At 47.2% G+C, this 13,843-nt stretch overlaps 1 protein-coding gene across 1 annotated transcript; it reads left to right on the forward strand.

Annotated features, from left to right (window-relative positions):
* Nucleotides 1–8,445: 8,445 nt before the first annotated feature.
* On the forward strand, nt 8,446–12,573 carry LOC148405182 (uncharacterized). Its single transcript, XM_088407226.1, has 2 exons — nt 8,446–9,206; nt 9,609–12,573. Exons 1-2 carry the CDS (start codon nt 8,446–8,448, stop codon nt 11,059–11,061), a joined length of 2,214 nt encoding a protein of 737 aa, XP_088263352.1. The 3' UTR covers nt 11,062–12,573.
* The last annotated feature ends 1,270 nt before the right edge of the window (nt 12,574–13,843 follow it).

Raw genomic sequence — 13,843 nt, forward strand, 5'->3', positions numbered from 1 at the left:
TCCAAGAGAACCTACATGGGAAACGGAATCACCCTGTACCAGTACTATGGTAGTATCTGGGACATAGTAGGGGATGCCCTCATCATGATCACGGATGAGACCCTATTCCCTTATGACAAGAAATTCCGAACGGAATTGTTAAGTGAAGGGGCAGAAGATTACAGAAGAGAAAGAATAGACTTCCTGGACCAAGACACCGGAGATCGCTTCATCGTGTTGAGCGGCGGAGCCTCCAATCATTATCTTTTGGTACATGTTCGCTTCCCGAAGTGGGGAATCGAAGTGGAACAGAAAAACTACCTAGAGGAAATGGCCCAAAGCCTTGCCACTGCAGTAGACATGGCATTGGAAAGAGGAGCCAGGAGAGTAGCCATTGATGTAAATGGAATCAAGTCCGGACGGATGTCATGGAAAATTGCTGAAGACATCGCAGCCGGAGCCCTCAAGGTACATGTGTCTTCTTTGACTGCCAGAGAAAACGTAGAGTTTGTCATAGGGATATCTACGGGGCAGAAAAAAGAAAGAGAACAGGAAGCCATGAGAGTTAACTTGGAACAAGCTCTCAAGAAAGCTGAGCAACAGCTACAAGAAGCTCAACAACAGCAGGAAATGAGACAACCTGCGAGGCTGAAACCACCCAGCGTGGCTTCATCCATCTTGACCTCCACGCCAAGGAGTGTCACACCATCGCCTGTACCCACACCAAGAACCAAAACAGTACCTGTACGAAACGAAGAAGTAGAGATAGCAGATGAAGCAGAACGAATGGTTAACGTGAGCGGAGGAGCACCAACCCCCAGCGGGATACCGGCAACTCCAGCAAAAAATAGCTCGCCCCGAGAGGAGCAAGCAAAGAAGAAAAGACGTCAGACCACTGTGGTAACATTTGACCCTGCAGCCGCAACACCACCGGAGTCAACGGACTCCTATTGCCCTCTACCACCGCGAACCCCTCGTGTCGAAGTTTTAGAAGCACTAAGAGCAGCACCTCAGAGCGCAGACAACAACACTGACGACGAAGGCATGGCTGCATTCCCTGAACCAGTACCAGAGGTCCCGCAGAGTGAGGAAGAAAACCTCAGCAATGATGAGAACGAAACATCCGAAGATGAGCGAGTGCCCGAAACAGCAGGCACTGACGGAGGGACTTCTGCTGAGGAAGAGGATCGACAGTCCGTAATGTCATCGGCCTCCCCCGTAAGTACGGGGAGTCAGGCTCTGAAGGTGATTAGGGGAGCTACTCGCAAGGGCATTAAAAAGCCGCAGCCAATTTTGGACATCCACCGTGCGTCTGAACGAATGGCTAAAAATCCTGAGATAGGATGTCTCATGACCAAGGATGGGAGGAAGACTTTCATACCCGAAGTAGGACAAAGAGAGTACTTGCATCCCATGTTTTGGTTGGAAAGAAAAGAAGACAAGGTGACCATAAATGTGAGGATCACCTACAGTGATGCCATGAATCTGCTGATACTGCCGACATACCACAATCTAGTGAGATGCACAGACCTAACCAAGAACTTCAGAGAGGGATTCGTGACTATCTTGTATGACGTAATGGGCAGAGTTTTGAAGCAGGCCGTTTATGATCATGCTAAAGCGGCGCTCAAAGCTTATGAAGAGTTGGATCAAGACGATGAGCCTACAACAACTGCTCCCGCACCGCTCGAAACAACACCACGAGTAGTGACTTTGTCAAAAAGAGGAATCAAGGCCACGGTTGACCAACCTGTCCAGAACGTGGGATATGGAATTGTGCACGAAAACCCTGAGAAGGACATGAAAGCCTTCAAGGCCCTGAAAACAATGGTTAGACCCAAGTACCAAAGAGAGACAACAAGAGAATACTTGTATGCAATATGGCCCCTGGTCCGAGATGCACCATGGGGAGAAGTGGCAAAGAAGATGTGGCTCCAATTCGTCACCGGAGATCCCGTCGGCCCGGAAGAAACTGCAGACGAGGTCTACAAAAGATGGGTGGATGACGAAGAGGAGGATGAAGATACCTACATCGACAGAGCCAAAGATCAACTGAAACAAGGGGTAACACTACTGAATGTGTGGTACAAGTTGAAACAAGTCATAACCCCTACTAGATACGTCAAAGTGTTAAGAAGAATTACAGAAGAAAGAGGAAGTGATACAACTTTCATAAGGATGGGTCCAGATGCAACTTTAAACAAAATTGAGGCGTCAATCAAGCAATGGGACCGGCTGGCCAAGCACTACAGTGAGAAGAGGAAGGCCTCGGCCACCCCTAATCGCTCGCGAGGGAATGAACAAACGCCAGCGCCGAGACCACAGCAACAACAACAACAACAACAACAAAAGCAAGCCTACAGTAAGCCTCAACAACAATCAAGATCGAACTACTCTAAGGATCGACAGCAGAAACCAGCTGAAGACCAAGGACAAAGTTCAAACAGCAACTTAAAGCAGGTCTACAAAAAGACAGGACCTGGAGCATATGTTTCAAAAGAAGAATATTTGAAAATGACACCAGAAGAAAAGAAGGCTCTCCATGAAGCTCGTAAAGAAGCGAGCTCTGGAGAGCCCCAGCAATAATGGCAGACGAGGCACGGGTCATTCTGTTGAAAGGTGCCTACCGAAGAGGAGACTGTCTCTATGCTGACATCGAGGGAGTACCCTACTTGGTGGACACAGGAGCACAGGTGTCGATGACCCGTAGAGCCTTAAAGCCACTAGGACACCTATCAGTAATAGTTGCAAATGGACGAAGAGAACAAATGAAATATGGAATATGGCTAGGAATTGTTTGGATTCTTGGCCCTTACAATTTATTGTCATTAAGAGATTTGGAAGAAATGCAAAGACCCAAAAACAAGCGACAATCAATGCAGAAGAGATTGAAAAGACTGAAGATGAAAGCAATACGAGTAGGTCCAACAGGAATTGCACCACCGCAAGAATGGTACAAACCAGTGGACGTGCCCGCTGTAAGAAAACAACAAGTACAAGATAGCGATTTGTCGCCTGAAGGAAAAGAAAAATTGGCCAAGATCTTGGACAAAGCAGTTGTGGCACACTTCAAGAACGACTGCGGAGACCTTGGACCAAGGTATGTGCACACAATCGAAGGAGGAGTGCACCCACCAGTGAGACAGTACCCAATCAATCCGGGAGCTGTAGCAGAAATGGACACAATAGTGAGAGAACTATTGGCACTTGACATAATCAGAAGAGAAGAAAATCCAATCACAAACAGCCCAATACAAGCCGTGAAGAAACCAGATGCAGTTGGAGGAGGATGGAGGCCAGTGATCAACTTTAAAGCTCTCAATCGCCGGACAGTAGCGAATCGAGCTAGCCTCATCAACCCCCAAGCTTCACTGAAGACTCTGACAGTAAGAAAATACAAATCGTGCATTGACCTTGCAAATGGATTTTTCTCCATGAGACTAGCCAAAGCGTCGCAAGGAAAAACAGCCTTCACCCACAAAGGCAAAGCCTATGTGTGGCAAAGATTGCCACAAGGCTACAAGAATTCACCCAACGTGTTCCAGACAGCAGTTTTGGAAGTGCTGGATGGACTGGATGTCACAGTGTACATTGACGATGTGTTCATTGCCAGTGACACGGAAGAAGAACATCTGGACACGCTGCAAAAGGTGATTGAAAGAGTCTCAGTCGCAGGTCTCAAACTCAATCTGAAGAAATGCCAACTTGCAAGATTCCAAGTGGACTACTTGGGTTTTCAAGTGACTGAGGACCTGGGACTATCAGAAGGATATCGGAACAAGATTGAAGCAATCCAGCCACCGAAATCCGAGAATGACCTGCAAAAAATATTGGGATTGTGCAACTACGTCAGAGATCATGTTCCCTACTACCAGAAAAATGCACGACCGCTGTACGCCAAGCTGAGGAAAACAGCGGATGATCAGAAACTATGGACATGGTCAGCAAAAGACCAACAAAACTTGGAAAACCTGAAACAAGCAGTCAGGGAAGCTGTGCGACTAGAAACAAGAAGCTTAACAGCAAGATTAGTTGCTGTTATACTCTGCGAGGGAGAAGATGCAATGGTAAGCGTCAGCAATGAAGGAGCAGGACTAGTTGCCTTGTGGACCTACACACTGGATGATGTGGAGAAGAAGTTTCCACAAGAAGAAAGGGAGCTAGCAATAATTGCCAAGTATTGGAGCTCTTTGAAAGACTTGGCCCAAGGACAAGGCATCAAGGTGGTCACTCAAAGCAATGTCCACCGATTCCTGAGAAAAGCAACCCTTGAGAGCACCAAAGCCACTAACGTCCGATGGGGAAGATGGGAAGACATCCTGTTGGACCCCGACCTGGAAATCGGACCTGACAAGGCTGGCAAAAAGCCAAAGGTGGAAGAAAAAGAAAAAGAGAAGCCCTATGACTGGGTTCTCTACACCGATGGCTCGAAGAAAGCCGAAGATCAAAAAGCCCATTGGGGCTTCATACTCAAAGAAAACGGGGAAGAACGAATAAGACGCAAAGGAAAAACATCCGGCAGTGCACAAGCAGGAGAAGCTACAGCAGTGCTGGAAGGACTTTTGGAAGTCATGACAAGAAACATAAAACGAGTGAGACTCATAACTGACAGCCACTATTGTGCCCAGGCTCTCATGGAAGATCTGACCATCTGGGAAGAGAATGGTTACGAGAGCGCAAAAGGGAAACCTATTGCACATAGTGAGCTATGGAAAAAGATAGCCGAGATAAGGTTATACCTGAACATTGATGTTGTCCACCAGAGAGCCCACGTCAAGGAGGGGGCTCACTGGAAAGGTAATGATGAAGTTGACCGATACGTCCAAGAGAGAAAAGTTGTAGTTGTAGGAGCAACAAGCTGGGACAAGACCCCGCGTGGAAGGGTGGTCCCAGAAGAGTTCGTGAGGGAAGTGGTTACGGCCGTACATGAAGCGCTAGGCCACGGAGGCCCTTTGCCCACACGAAAAGAGTTGGAAAAGTTGGAACTTTGGATTCCCGACAAGAAAATCCGCGAAGTTCTACGCGACTGCGTACCATGTAACCAATACAACGCAGGACGACGAGGACAGCGGGCGGATGGACTGACAATCAAGAGCACTGTTCCCTGGGGATCAATCTGCATGGACGTAGCAGGACCCATGGGAGTAAACGGCACTAAAGGTGAGAAGTACCTTATTGTGCTTGTGGACTCAATGTCAGGACACTTTGGCGTGAACGCAGTGAGAAAAGCTAACGCCAATAGTGTCATAAAAACCCTGAATGAGGGATGCAAATGGCTTGGCATACCAAAGGAACTAAGAACAGACAATGGGACTCATTTCAAGAACGCTCAAGTGGACAAATGGTGTCAAAAGTGGGGAGTGACAAGGATCTACTCGCCCCCTTACACACCACAAGCCAACGGCGTTGCTGAAAGGACCATTGGCCTAGTCAAGAATTGGCTAGGAAAAAATGCAAATGGAAAAGAATGGAGTGAAAAATTGGTGGAACTGGGCGTCAACCTGAACGGGAGAAGTCGAACTGATAGACCCTCCCCTTCGGAAGAATTGAACCAACGGCCTTTCGTTGCCCAAGAGGCGGGGCGAACATCAGATATAAAGACTCAACCAGCAAGAAAATGCCCATTTCGTGTTGGACAGCGAGTCTGGATCAAGTCCCGAGAAGCGCCAAGCCATCTTGCAGTAAAAGCTAAGTATGACCGAACTGACATTGTTGAAGAAATATTAGACAGAAATACAGTGCGTCTAAAGAAGCGAGGAATTCAAGGAGTGGAGCAGCTCAAACCACTATCAGCTGATTCAGCTCCAACCAAGAGTAACTAAAACAAAAGAAGAATGGCATCAGAATTTGTACCACCCTATGTCCGCATTGCCGCGGTCAGAGGAGCGGTCGTCACACGAAGAACCGCAGGAGGAATTTATGTTGGAAGAGCGCTCATGAATTTGAGCAATGCCAAGAAAGGATATCTGCTGAAGGATGCAGATGAACACTTTGAATGGACACTGGATCAAGAAGCCTGTGTCATTTGCCTGAGACCAAACGCCCTGCGCACTCTGTTCTCCGGAGCCAGCTACTTGAAGCCAACGGATCTTGAGTTGAGCCCGGAGGAGCAGATTGAAGCGGAGGGAGGCTATGGCCTGGAAGGAAGAATCTCTCCGGCCAAAGTATTAGACTCATATGTATGTGAGCTATGCAGAATGAATCCACTACCAAGGATCAAGTTCTTCGCTCAGTGGAGCCTGGATCTCAGCAAAGCTGACCCAACTGACGGGAAGTGCCGTTGTGTGTGGGACGGCTTTGAGGTGAGATTCTGTGACCAGTGCTTGGAAAACATAACGGCAGGAAAACTTGTCCAACTGAATGAAGCAACTGGAGGAGAACTGACAAGAGCAGTAACCCCGCTGATTCCGTTGCCACCTCTCCTTACATACGGGGTGGGCAACAGCCAGTGGAGTAAACAGTTGGAGGTGCTGATAGCCCAGAATTGGCCTGAAGCTCCTTCTTCTGTTCCGGCGTGGCTCCGACGACTGGTGGAGCCTGTATCAAGTGTGATGTATGTGGAAAGCTACGGAGAAGATCCACAAATCAACAAAGTGAGGAGAAAATTGGAAAACGCAACACAAGGCCTGTGGACACTGACAACCTGGGCTAGACTGTTGAAAGAAATGATTCACTCCGGAGCGACCCAGGAATGGGAAGATGGACCAAAAGCACCCGAAGAGATCATTGGAGCGGACAGTGCACTGCACACCTATGTCACTGCCCTAGATCTCACAGAAAAAGAATTGCAGTACAAGAAGAAGGTAATTTGTTACCATCTGGCGCCGTACACCAGCAGTGGAAGCAGGACACCCAGAGAAGAAGAATTTGGAAAACTCTGGTACCGACCACGTCCTGGGAGAATACGACACCCGGAACAAGCCGTCATAATCAAAATCGCTTTCCAAGTCACGATGATACCTTATGATGGGATCTATGCCTTGGCCATAAAGCTGAGGGTGGGGACCGCCGAAAATTACCTAGAAAAACCAATAAGTGGAAATTCAGCGGAATCCGGTGAAGAAACTGAAACAGCGAATGAAGAGATAAATGATGACAAAGCAGAAGAATCCAAAAAAGGGCAGTCCCCAGAAGAGGAGGAACCAACTGAGGCTCCGCCCCCCAAGCTTAAAAAGCCCAGCCTGACCGACAAGCTTCCAATCTTGACTAGACATCTGAGCAAAGAGTCAGCAGGGAAGGAACTCTCCAGGCTGTGGAAGAGACCGTCAACCAAGACCGAGGGAACCGAGAACCGCCTGGCCATACTTGGTGAAGCATGCAGCCGGCAATTGGAACCCAAAACGACCTCAGTGGAGGGAGAAACAACAGAAACAGAGCAATGATCCATGGTGCGCTCTACAAGGATCATGACTACGTGCATATTGACCACACGACTGAAACGGACAAAGAGAAGAAGAAACTGGAAAACGAAGTTTTGATACAATCTATTGGAGAAGAGAAGGCGAAAATATACACAAATTACCATGCTTTGAATGACTTGATAAGAGAACGTGCAGGTAAGAAATTTCCTTTTATGCTTAGAGGACGCCTGGACTACTCACATTCATGCATCGGTAAGATGTCTCATAATTATCTCATTGAAACCGACATCACTTTCCGCAACGGAGATTACTCCGAACCCAAGAAAACCAAAGAACAGCTGCAGGAGGACTGGGGCTCAATGCCAAATCTGTTTAGCAACCCGCAGTGGTGCTATGCGGAAGCAATACTCAAGTATCCTACGCCTCGACAAGGAACTGAGCTTTGGAGAACAAAATTCCCCCCTGGATTGCCTTGGGTGCTGAATGCCCACCAGGATGAAGACATACTTGTCAGATGGGGACCAAACTACTATGATAATGTACAACCGCCTTACATCGAGATCTCCAGGACCACCAAGGAGGACAAAGAACTCCTGTGGACAAACGATAGAGCCATGTTTTTGGAAACCAAGAAAAGAGAAGCTGAAGAAGCAGTTGGGACCTACAACAACTTCAAACAAGTGCTGATTGTGAAAGTTGTAGGAGAAGACTTCTGCCGAGACAACCCACCGACTTTTTCATGCTTAAGAAACCATGAGTCCAGCAGAAACTCTTATTGGAAATTGACCTCACTGTTGGATGAATGGAGGCAACCTGTGTACGAAGAATTGATACAGGTATTGCAAATAAGACCAATTAGAGCTTGGAGCAGAGAGGAACACAAGAACCGCGCAGCGGGAGTTAAGGAACTGCCAGGAGAAGGGCGGGACCAAGAGGTTGAAGGCCCCTCCCCCAAACCAGGCGTGGTCCAAGTCACTGCGTGGAAGTGGGCGATGGCTGAAGACTACAAGAGGATTAGAGGAGCGAAGGGTCAGAAGTGGCAGACATCCAGCAAGAGAGCATCGAAGAAGACCTCTTGGAGAGCGGTCTCCACTTAGAAGACCCCATGGACAACGAACCAGAACCGGGCTCCTACCTCCACCAAACATCCCCGCAATTGACTTATGCCAACATTGAACCGATATACAAGAACACAGAACTCCTCAACGATCCAAGCTCTCCTCAAAGTGATGCACCTGAAGACCCATCTAAAGTGGTGCACCACTATGAGGAACCAGTGGTTGTAAGCCAACAACCACAGTCAATGGAAGAAATAGAATTGGTGCCTATTGAAGAAGCTGAACCTCCGATGATATCTACCCAGGATTTCAGCCCCAGCAGAGGCTTCCCTTTATACAAGCCATCCATCTTGCCTTTGGATGAGATACCTTGGGAAAAATATGTTTGCCGAATACTGTTTACTTGTTGTATGATAATCTTAGTGGCAGTATGGCTCAACTGCTGGTTCGGTGACATACGAAGCTGCAGAAAAATTGTCAAGCCTGACCCGCTAGAAATGACAAAATTCGAATATGGAACAAGCAAAGAATACAACCAGACCTGTTGGAAAACCCGAAGCAAGAAGATCAAGATACAATGGACCTACCCCTACCCACTGATTGATTCTGGAGGGCTCGAAGGACTTATCAGAAAAGTTAAAGACGATTTGAAACCCAGAGTCAAGACAGGGATTGAACTCCTGAAGAATGCAACAACGTTTCGAGACCACAAAGAAGACTTTGAATTCACAGTCCATGATGTGTGGATGCTTGCTGGAAAATTGGACACTCTAGCTGAAATCATTTTGTTGATAAAGAAAGAAACTAGGTTAGTTAGAAGAAATTGGATTAAAATAGGGAATGAAACAGGAAAATGGCACTATTCGTCATATTGCTCTCCCTTGCCCGGGCGTGATGACGGAGAATGGATCGAGGGGACCAATTGGGTAAGAGACGCTCCAAAACCAAATAACACTTGTATTGATTTCCGCCCTAAGTGGGAACCTTGTTGGAGTTGTTTGAAATTGAATTGTGTGCCTGAAAAATTGTTAACCACTCCGGCACCAGTCCCCGCTAACCGTCATGCACCGTTTAGAGCTAGAAATAAGAAAAGATTGGGGAGATCTATAAAAGTTCTAGCTAAACACAAACTTGACATAACAAAGCATCAGGTAACAAATGTATGTCTTTTGGCACAAAAACTTTCAAAGTGTTATTGGAATGTTGGCAGTAAATGTACTGAACAATTCCAGGTTTTAGTAGCCACAAGCATTTCTAACCCTGAATTTGAGGTAGCAAACCTCTGGGTAGACTCCCCCATCCAACCAATAACTAAAGTAGATTATGAACATTGGTTGAATGTGTCTCTCCCCTGGCTATGGGAGAAAAGACTTGACCTCTGGTATGAATATAGAACCACCCAAGGCTCTCACCATTTTTTCAAAACGCCTCAGAACATGTGGGTTCAGCGACTCCCAAACCCAGATGATCTGATGTCTGTACCACAAAATGATTTTGACAAAATTGATAAATGCGTAGCAGATAGAATCTACGACGCTCTGCACCAACAACAATGGTCTGTAGGGAACTCACCAAGGTGCCCCCTATACGAAGTTCAAAAGCTAATTTCGGTGCAATGGTTATATAATTGTTCTGGCCTAAAAACCAACAAAACTGTGAAGGGAATCTTACAGCAATGGAAAGAATTCCACACCAGAGATCTCACAAGAACATGGTGGGGTTTTTGGAAAACTGAAATGAAACAATATGTAATGCCTTGCCTAAATGTGTCGACCAACTACTGGGTCAAGTATCAGTATGTTGCAACTGTCTACTCCAAAGAACAGGACATTTGGCCCTCGTACACTCCGTACTTGTATGCCACTCCTAGACCTTGGAGGATGATTTGTAACAAAGAAAAGACTCAATGTTCAGTTACTTTGGCCCGACGACCTTGCAACACTTGGCCCCAGTGGAAAGATTATTGTCAAGAGAACTTTCCTGATGACGGTTCTACTGACGATGAAGGAGCCTTTTGGACAAAGCAGTCCGACGGGACATGGAAACGCAATCGACACGGAAATGAGACTTTCTGCCAGAAATGGATGAAAGACTACCAACTGTTCATCGCAAAACATCGGACTGCACCCACAAGGTACCGGCCTAATCAACCTCATCCCCTTCGCCAAATCATTGAAGGACACGCGCTCAGAAGGAGCCTGTGCTGGGGACAGGAAGTGATTGGCTACGACTGGGTGGGCCCGAATAAGATCTACAACAACGGGACTTGTCACTCCCCCGCTGAACACTGGCTGCAGTGTGGCAGCGGCACTGACCTCCATGATTGCGCATGGTACGAAGTGGTTGGCCTGGCCTTTGTCAAAACCACCAAGGCAGCCATTAGAACCAGCGTTGAGATTGTGGGGGAAGGGATGTCTGCTGTTGGAGATTGGATGGCTGAAGCAATTGGGGGACTGTGGAGATGGATTCTGCTGGCGATCGGAATCATCGCCGTTGCAGGATGTATCTACCTCATCACCAAGGGCGGAGTCCAGCGATTCATCTCACCGAGGGGACGACCCAGGACAACCTCCAATGATGCAAAAGCCAGCCCACGAAATGAAACCGCGCCCGAGGGGTGGAGCCAAACTGCCTATAAGAGCCGCGGCTCAGCGGCACGCTAGTCACTTGGTCTCTCGGGTCCAAGCTGAGCACTCAAAGGTGGAAAGGTAACCTTGCTGAACCATGGCAAACAATCTTAATGATACTACTTACGGACGACCTGGCACCGTCACTGAAGTAAGTAATGAAATTGAATTTTGGATAATTTTTGCTATTTGGATAGGATATAGCTGCACTGGCTATTGGGATTGGCGACAATTTACTCGACCTTTAATTCTAATTGTTTCTATATCCAAAGTTTTGGTATTAAGGCTGCTGTTCCGTACTTACACGTATGGCATGGGCCTTTTTCTTGTGTACATGCATGGGCGAGTGAAAATCAACCTCAACACAGCTGTGGGGATAGCGGAAACTGTCCTGCTGCTCTGCTGGCTGGTGTTAGACGTTGTGTCTGCCTTTTTCTTCCCTCTAGTCTACGGGGCTACTATTCTTGAAGGTGTGCTAGCCATGGCTCTGGCTTTGTATGTTATGGGCCTGGTGACACGGCTTAAGTGCCGCACCAGCTCCAGCCAAGTCTGGGTTATACGCACAGTCAAGCTAGTACTATGGGGCATAGTATGGGGAATAATCTCCCTGTTACTATGGCTTGGTATAGTTAGTCAATTGGTTTTAATTGCCTGGTTCTTTACTTATTCTGCATTTTTTACCCTTCCACCTCGGAATGCCAATCATGATGATAATTTGCCTAGACTTCATACATACACACCCCAAACACCCACATCACCAAGACGCACTCACACTGATCCACCACATGCACCCATACCACAACAGCACCCTTACACTGATACTCCACCGGCTATACCAAATTATACCGGACACAACCTTTCCAATTCTACTTCTTATGTTGCTAGAATCGCGCTCCCTAGTCCTCACCAGTCTCTGGAGATTATATCACCAGTGATTGCTGGACGACCTGGAGCTCCCGAGTAATACAGTTCTTCTGTATCTCGGTCGAAGCGAGCGGCAAAAAAGGGCAACCAAAAAATGTACAAAAAAATTAAGGAAGCTCCTGCCGAATAGGAGCAATTCGGTTTTTTGATCTTGTGGTTATGAAAATTATAGGTGAGCCTCCCTTCCTGTCTCCTGTGCGGGACCGAACGAGTGTGCTTCGCCTGGGTCGTGGGGAAGTCCTTCATGGGTTCCTGTTGCTTCCCTCCACCCTACTGTTCAGGGCCAAACTGGTTCCTGCCTGATGGTGTCTATATCAGAAATGATGCATGTCTGCTTTCAGAGCTTCGGCTGTCCCTGGAAGGATTTACAGGGCTAATTTTCGGAGCCAAACTGGTTAAGATGACCCGAGGCAGTTCACGTTTGCCTCCATCTCTTGTCCGGGATGGAAGTACTGCGCTCGGTTATGTTCATTCTTTGACTCATTTAACTTGGCGTTTTCCTGATTCCAGTCGCTGTATTACCTCTCACCTTAACAGTGGTCTTTGTGTCGCTACAAGCCCTAGAAGGATGCCCAAGCCGAGTCCTCCGGTGGCTGACGCCGGGGTCCCTGAGTCGGCTCCCGCTGTTACCACTGAGGCCCCCTTGGGCATCCCAGTACAACCTAAGAGCCCGGTAATTGTACCGGTCTCGCCTATGTGGTCAGGAGCAACCTCCCCTCCGACCCTGTCACCCCAGGTTCGCTCGCCCATGGTGTGCGATTGCGGAGACCTTAATGATGGGGATACCCATGGGGATTCGGAGGAGGACGTTGTGGATGATGATGACCTGGCTCCCCCCACTGATGCCCCTCCTCGAGCTGACTCGCCCCTGCTATCTCTGCATGCTGCATTGCATGTATCCACATTGGCTATGATGACTGACTTTCCGCAGTCATCCAACACTGGGGTTGAGGATCTGCTCGACGAGATTAGGCGGGAACATCAGTTGGACTACGACTTCTGAGGGTTCTCCGGGATGGCCATGCCAAGGCTGCCTGGTACTGAATCCAAGGAGGGGGTGTCATGTGATGAGGGCAATGGCGACACATAGTGGTGAACGCAGGTAGTGCAGCGATGTGATGGAATAATGCGCCATGTTGATGTAACATTGAGCCAAATTGATGTAAAATTATCATGTAAATTATTGGCTTAAGATACCAGTCAGAATTGACCTCGACTGGAATGAAACAAATAAATGAATATAATATAAATATATTATAAATAAATATATCATAAACAGCAGACACCAAATCATCTCTGAAGACAACCAACATTAAAGAAGTCCATGAAGTCAACTCACAATGTAGACACATTGTGAGGCCATAAGATCAAAGCAAGCTTTTAGCAATAAGTCATGCTCAATATTACTCTGTAACTGCCATTGGAAAAAGTGTCAATTGATCACAAATGTTAAGACCTATGTTCATGTTTATTCTGTAAATGTGCACATATGATATGTTATTGCCTTTTTTAGCCTGATTTGAAATATGCAACTTGTTATTACCATTTTAAACTGTATCTTTGATCAAGATACAGCTGAATCATATCGGAATGTTCGTGTGTTCAAGTGGAAAGTTACTAAACGGCCAGCACAGACACTGAGCTGCCAGGTCAGCATACCAAAAGAGGAACAAATGCCCATGTATGCTTATTCTTGGTGGAAAGGCTGCTGCCTGGCCTTGAGTTGATATTAGTCATGTCCGATCGTTCGATTAAAAGTGCTCAAAGTGTCACAGTGACACTTTCACTTCCTCCATTTAAGGCTAAGATCGTTCATTAAGGCTAAGATCGTTCAAAGTCCTCCATTTAAGGTTAAGATCGTTCAAAGTATGTTCCATTACGCGTACATCGAGTC

Source organism: Hippichthys cyanospilos, unplaced genomic scaffold (genome assembly GCF_059441005.1).
Source record: "Hippichthys cyanospilos isolate Australia breed blue-spotted pipefish unplaced genomic scaffold, RoL_Hcya_1.0 HiC_scaffold_27, whole genome shotgun sequence".
Lineage (NCBI taxonomy): Eukaryota > Metazoa > Chordata > Actinopteri > Syngnathiformes > Syngnathidae > Hippichthys > Hippichthys cyanospilos.